The 6955-nt window shown below is 32.8% G+C and overlaps 1 protein-coding gene across 2 annotated transcripts; it reads right to left on the bottom strand.

Annotated features, from left to right (window-relative positions):
* Positions 1-1324: 1324 nt before the first annotated feature.
* Positions 1325-6720, bottom strand: LOC105763652 (protein LIKE COV 2). Of its 2 annotated transcripts, none has more exons than XM_012581937.2 (7): positions 6523-6718; positions 5573-5625; positions 5363-5472; positions 4729-4896; positions 4439-4536; positions 2623-2749; positions 1325-1918 (listed from the first exon to the last, which is right to left on the bottom strand). In XM_012581937.2, the coding sequence occupies exons 1-7, from the start codon at positions 6643-6645 to the stop codon at positions 1818-1820; spliced, it is 780 nt and encodes a 259-aa protein (XP_012437391.1). In that variant the 5' UTR covers positions 6646-6718; the 3' UTR covers positions 1325-1817. The 2 variants fall into 2 exon arrangements, with proteins under 2 accessions (XP_012437391.1, XP_052481525.1); XM_052625565.1 differs by lacking the exon at positions 1325-1918 and adding an exon at positions 3116-3219 and having other exon boundaries at positions 6523-6720.
* Between the last annotated feature and the right edge of the window lie 235 nt (positions 6721-6955).

Consider the following 6955-nt stretch of genomic DNA (forward strand, 5'->3'; position numbering starts at 1 on the left):
TATGAATTAGCTAAAATGAGTTACAATGATCCTAAAAACATAAAATTTACGAGAAACGAGACCCCAAAACCTTATCATGCAAAGGCCGAATGATTTGATAGTTTGAAGCTTTTCTTCTCTTTAACAATGTTGTAGTTTCGATGGGAAGAATAAAATGAAAAGATGTCTTTTATTTTATATTTATTTACTTTTTTTTATTAATTTAACATTAAAAGTAATATATATTTCAATTAAAATCACCCACTAACCGTCTATCTCATGTAAAAGTGATCTAATTGCCACTTAGATCCTTGCACAAACATTAATTAAGCCATTTAACTAATAAAATTCAATACCGATAGATTTTTACAATTTTACGATTAGTACTTGTACCTAAATTAGCCATCTAATTACTAAAATTTTGGGACCAAATTTTAATACACCTATATAACAACTCCATAAATATTTAATAAACATATTTACAGGCTCGATTTATAGAAACGAGGTCCTAATACCTCATTTTCTAAAATCACGTGTACTTTAATTAATCATCTAAATATCAAAATTTATCAAATCAAAATTCACTATAGCACTGTACTTGACTCGTAAATATTAAATAATAATATTTACGAACTCACTCGTCGGAATTATGATCCCAAAACTATTATTTTCGATACCACTGAAAAATAGGTTGTTACATTAAACCTCAAAGTAAAGTACACAAGAAACTTTCAGGAAATACACAACCCAATAGTAACGATTTTAGAACCAACTCCTAGTAGTTTACCTATCCAAAAATTAAAATTCTAGTTTTCTTAAAGAAACTTTTAGTATTTTTTTATAATTTTCTATTTTATGTAGTTTTTTAAGTTATTTTATTTTATATTTTTGTGATTTTTCATTGTAAAAAGAATTTTTAGTTTTTTCGAACATTACTATGATGCAGTGACAGCAGATGAGTAGTTGGATATTCAAAATGTTGATTTTAACATTTAGAGGACTAAACTAAAACGTTTGTTAACTTTAGGACCTAGAGTAAGCCAAAAAAATCTTTAAAGGCCAAAGTAGAAAAATGATATACTTTAAGGACTAAAGCATACATTAAGCTTAAAATTAAAGTAATTTTACACCCTTTCATATATTTTACACCATTAATATTTTAATGATTTAATTGTTATATTTTATATTTCATTCATATAAATTATGCATGTCTAATTTAACATAAATTAAATCCACTTGTTTTACGTAAAAAAATTCAACCATTCAATAAATATTATAATATTTTAGATCGATATGATAAAGATATAAGATCAATTTACAAATTTACATACATGAAATATAATCATATTGATAATTTCAATTATTGATTTATTAAAATATTAATCATACAAAAATATACAAAAAATAATAATTTTACACCGATTTAAGTGGATACCTTCCCGAAGAAATAAATATCCATATCTTTCAGGTCCGACACATACAAAAGATAATTCCTCATAGTATCCTCTAAATACATGGAAATGAAATCGACAATTGAACATGCCTATATGCAACACTCACACGCGACAAGTAACATATGATATTCAAAATATCAATTCTTTGTTACGAGTGCTGCCTTTTGACAAATGATCTGTATAGAACACTAATGCATTAGCCAAATACACTAAGAAGCAGTTTGTGAGACTCAACGCTACGACTTTATGAAATTACCAGAGAGTGCGGGTATAAGCACCCATCCCTATACTAAGATTTTGCTGTCACCAAAGAATATTATCACGCTCCAACAAGTGAAAGTAATTATCGAGCTTATCTGACATTCTGTCTTCTCTAAGTACTTTTTACATCATCCTGTTCAAAGGGATTCTTTCCTTCTGCCGTGCAAACCTTTCTTGCGGAGAGATCACTTCTGGCATCGTCATACCTCCGGAAACGATTATCTCTGCATTAGGACCGAAAGAAAAGAACAATGAAAACACAAACGGATGAGCAAAACTGAAATTAACAGATTGATTGTCCATGACTCATTCTTGCACATGAAATCAACATGGTTAGGAAGTATACAAGCCTACTGAACCGGTATTGACATCTACTGCAAACGAACAAGAAACTTTAATCAATCAACAGAGCACAAACCCATACCACAGACATTTGACTCTGCTGCAAAGGACTCATACAGTTCAGTTCAACTAGTTTTAAATTTGGCTGATGCTAAATGCTAAATCAAATAGTTAACAAAAACACAAAACAAATAAAATTTTTGTTCATTATATAACTTGTATTTTGAAGTTTCTTGGTTCAAGAGAATTTTACCTACAAATTTATCTCCTATTTGGAGAAAGTTCTTGGTGAAAAGTAAGCTAAAATTTTAATTTGGAAGTCCTATTATTTTTTTTCATTAACCCAATCTGACTTTTTTTTTTGTTTTCTGGCCATGAATTCAATTAAGCCTTAACCACAACAAAATGGTTCAGCTAAACAAACTCTTTTCCATAGTAAGCTCTTTCTGACATGTGCAGCATAAATCAACATATCCAAAAACAGCAATATGATTCCTTAATTTTCTGATTCCAGCATCTTTATTAAATATAGAGAATGAGAAAGCATGACAAGGTAAGAACCTGCTCAAGAAAATAGAGCAAATACCTATGCCTTCTCGAATAGAAAGGTTTGGCCTTATGATCTCTTTGGAGTTCACCAGGAAGATATCACCAATGTATAGATGGTTTGTCGGGACAAAAACACTGCATAGCTCTTCATCTTCATTTTCTCTCTACATGCACAATCAACAAGCTGAGCTACTAAGGGAACTTGTAGGGAAAACAAAACTTGTAAAAAGGAGCTCTTGCTACTACATGCCTCAAAAACTACAACCAAGAGCAGTGCCCATTCATCTAGGATCTCATAGAGTAAGAGGCACGTCATAATCATCCAGTAGAATTAGGACAACTATCAGTGAAATAGACATTAAGTATCTCATACAATAAAGTTATTAGCCACCAAGATAAAAAGGATGAAACATCTTTGCTAAGCATTAGTAAGAATTGAAGATAGAGGTTGAATTAATGCATAATCACAATTAAGACTTGATTCTTAAGCTTTTAAGTGATCAAAAACACACCCCCAGATTCCCACCAACCTATACACATACCAACCCCCAATCCACACACAGTCTGCGCACATTCTACCCATGAGATTTTGAGGTTCATGGCCTCTCTCCATGATGTTGGCTCTGCACTTCCCCTATTATAGAAAGGTTGCTTTCAGAATATATATGTATATATATGATGTCTAAGTCCACATTTCATGAAAGGCACTGACAATATTAAGGTTATATATCATAATACGCAATGGACTATTGGTAGTAAAATATGCTGCCCTTTGTATTTACAACATTAGCAAATTTGACTTACAGTAGAGGTTTACAGTTATCCAAGTACAATAAATCTCAAACTGTGGCTGCATTTTGGTAGACACAGCTCCAAAATGACCAAATAGGATACCATCCAGTACATTCCAAGAAAACCAAATGAAAGTAATCGAGGTTTATCATCGGAACACTTTCAAGTTTTTTATTCATTTGGGATAATATAATTTTTTACCCCTGAACTTGGCAACTAGGCCCACTTTAGTACTTGAACTTGGTAACTAGATTTATTTTGGTCCCTGCAACTTAAAAAATATAAAAGTTTGATGATGTGACACTCTGAGATTGAGTCATACCATCACTTAAAAATTTAAAAAATTATATAAATTTTCAAGTGAGACGTGGTACAATCCAAAAATGACACATAAGTGTTCTAATAACCGAACCAATGGTTGAACCGATTAAACCACTAGTTCCCAATTCAATCGGCTTGATTGGTTCAATCGCTAGACTAACAATAATTAAATAAATAATTAAAACTTCATAAAAAGAAAATTAAAAATATTATTAAACAAATTCAACATGTACAATTACTGATTTTTGTCCAAATTTTTTATTTTTGCTGGTTTTGAGCAATTTTCGATTCAATCGGTTCAACACCTTTGTTCGAACCAATATACCGGTTGATTCTCTATCCAACCGGTCCGACCAACCAATCCAGTCCTATTCCAAGAACACGTCACATCATCAAATCCGGACAAAACCCAAATTCAGGAGCCAAAATGGATCTGGTTGCCAAGTTTAGATCCAAAGTGAACAAAAAAAAGTTTCAAGTACCAAAGTAGGCCTAGTTGCCAAGTTCAAGGGCCAAAAATTATATTATCCCAATTCATTATAAAAGATTAGCAGTTTATTCCAGGGAGATATATATCGTTCAGATTCCTTAGATGTGCAATACAAATCTCCTTCAGAAAAGATCACAAGAGCATTTCTAAGATAAGCAAGCCATCACAGGAACACCTTAGTTTTAAAATTATGAACTACAAGCTGGAAAAATGATCTGGCAAAAGAACAGATAAAATATTAAAATAGTACCTGAAGGACGACAGAAGATGTGATAAATCCAAATGCATATTCACCAACACGTGGATGGCGAATGATAGCCACCTCCTTAAATGCTGTAGTATTTTGATCTACAAGGAAAAGATAATGTCTTTGTATGATTGAAGTGAATCATATAGTTTCTGAGCTTTCATGCCAATCAAGCAATATATCCTGGCTTGTGGAAACATGTGAAAGTAATTTTGTGCATGCAAATCACTTATTGAACTAAATTGATATGAAAAACCAGATTATCAAAGTAGTTAATTGGGTATAAGTATAACCTGGGGATATCGCAGCACTAATTTGTTTTGAGGCTGAGTATAAATGCCTAACAAACGGCATTCGCTTTATAACCCATTCTCCCACTGAGAAAACAGCAGCTCCCATCCATGATGAAACAAAAACACCAACAAAGAAGACAAAGAGCAGAGATGTGATAAATCCCAGCCCTGCAGAAAGTAACCAAAGCTCAGACAATCATTGCTCAAAGCAAAAAATCACTAAAGAGAACTAAATAACATGCAAGAATGAAGAGGAAGAAGAATTCTCTTTGATGAAGCAGTAGGTTGTCGCATGTACCATATAATAATCATAAATGCTTCTGATGATATTCAGAAATCAGCTACAACTTCTTCAGCAATGTTTATCACAATGGAGTTAAAACCCTCAATAGCGATTTTGAGTTCTATTCTTCCTTGAACTTCTCTATAGAATATTATAAAGATTGCAAGCCGATTTCTTTTTCCTTTTTTTTCTTTTTGGCAATAAACATACATTTTTGGATTATGAAGAAATTTTGGGGTTTGATGATCGTGAAGAATGGTTGAATAGTGATAACTGAAGGTAAGAACTTATAAACTTAGCCACACTTCAATCATCAAACATCAAAGGCACAAGTAATACAATTAAACTTACCAAATATGTCAATGCCAAGTCGTTCATATAATGGACTGAAGAAACCGTCAACAAACTGAATAAACCACCAAGTAATGAAAAATGTAACTGCCACAGGAAAAAGGACCACACTGCAATTTTGCATGTCAACATGTTGTTACTTGTTAAGCTTTGAAATATCAAAAGAATTAATGGAAGACTGACATTTTGGGAAATAAAAAAGCTTAATACCATCCAGTCATGAACTTCTTTGAGACCCAACTTTGGAGAACAAAACAACAAGCCTGAAGAATAAAACAGAATGCTTCGATATCAATACAACGTATTTATTCTGAAAACTGCTCTCATTGCTTCCACGCTTTCTAAGACTTACATTGAAGCTTAAACATAACTGTTCTTTTCAATTTGGGGCAAACATGATTACTTTAAAACCACTAAAGTAGTCAAACTCTGAATCGTTCATAATAATGACTTGAAAATGATTAAATTCCTTGAAAATGGGCACATGAAATTTCCATGAAGCATTTTAACAATAGAAACGCTAAATTGGTTTAACCAAGAAATACATAAAGAACAAACCTTATCGTGGAAGCGCTCTATCGTACAGGTCATTCAATTTCTTGGTATTTTAGTAAGGAAAAAAAAGGGATAATTTAAATGCTAAACCCTAAAAGCAGAAGCATTTATCCTCAACGCTTAAAATCCTTCTAATGCGCGGCTATTAATTAGTTTTATCCATTAAAAAACGATAAAAAGAATCAACAGGTCATCAAGATTTCCACTTTTAAAACAGGTTGAACCCAAACCCGAGGACAATCAAAACCAACAGAATTTCTGGATATAATTGGGAGCTCAACCAGTTTCATTTTCTTTTTCCCCCCTTAATATGAAGAGTCCAACCAGTTGACACTCAATAAACATAGTGAAGAAAGTTTATGATAAATCTTGAGCGATATTTGACCATTTTCAGTTCCTACATCCCAAATTCGGCAGGGATTTCCCATATCTGCAGTCAAATTTCCGTTAGTCGCAAATTATATTAAGTGAAAAGGCTCAATTACAACTACATTTGGACTAAGAAAAAATTGAAAGAAGTCCAAGAAGAAAGATGAGGGAGTGGGTGTGGTTAATTGATGGAAGTCAAAGCTAAATGAGGGGGAAAAAAGAAAGAGAAAATGGACCTTGCGGGTGGAGGAATTGGGGGAGCTAGGCCTAGGAGGAGACTTAGCCGGATCTTCGGGATCGACACCAACATTTTCGGCTTGGCTCAGTGGAATCGACGTTGATTCTTTCTCTTCCGCCATTACTAGCTGGGGAAAATGTCGGGAAGTTAGATGGGAGATGTGATTATTGAGTGTTACATGCTTTTAATTTAATTAAGATTAAAAAAAAGGCAGTATTTACATCTTAAGCAATGTCGTGCGGGGCGTGGGGTTGGTGTCGCCTTAGGGTCACATTTAGTGGTTATATCAAATACGATTAGTCTATTTATTCATTTGGTCCTAAATTTGCCAAAGTTTTTTATCTCAACTTAATACTCCAATTTTTTTCTTCTAATTTTTGTAATCCTCCTAATGTGATTATCTATACTCTTAATTAAATCTCTCATTAGTT

The sequence above is a fragment of the Gossypium raimondii genome, chromosome 12, assembly GCF_025698545.1.
Source record: "Gossypium raimondii isolate GPD5lz chromosome 12, ASM2569854v1, whole genome shotgun sequence".
Classification (NCBI taxonomy): Eukaryota; Viridiplantae; Streptophyta; class Magnoliopsida; order Malvales; family Malvaceae; genus Gossypium; species Gossypium raimondii.

Coding starts and splice junctions, on each gene's coding strand:
- LOC105763652 (XM_012581937.2), bottom strand. CDS start 6,645: ATGGCGGAAGAGAAAGAATCAACGTCGATTCCACTGAGCCAAGCCGAA. Junction 5,473..5,572: donor AAGAAGTTCATGACTGGATG/GTATTAAGCTTT, acceptor GCAAAATTGCAG/TGTGGTCCTTTTTCCTGTGG. Junction 4,897..5,362: donor ACTTGGCATTGACATATTTG/GTAAGTTTAATT, acceptor TACTTTCTGCAG/GGCTGGGATTTATCACATCT.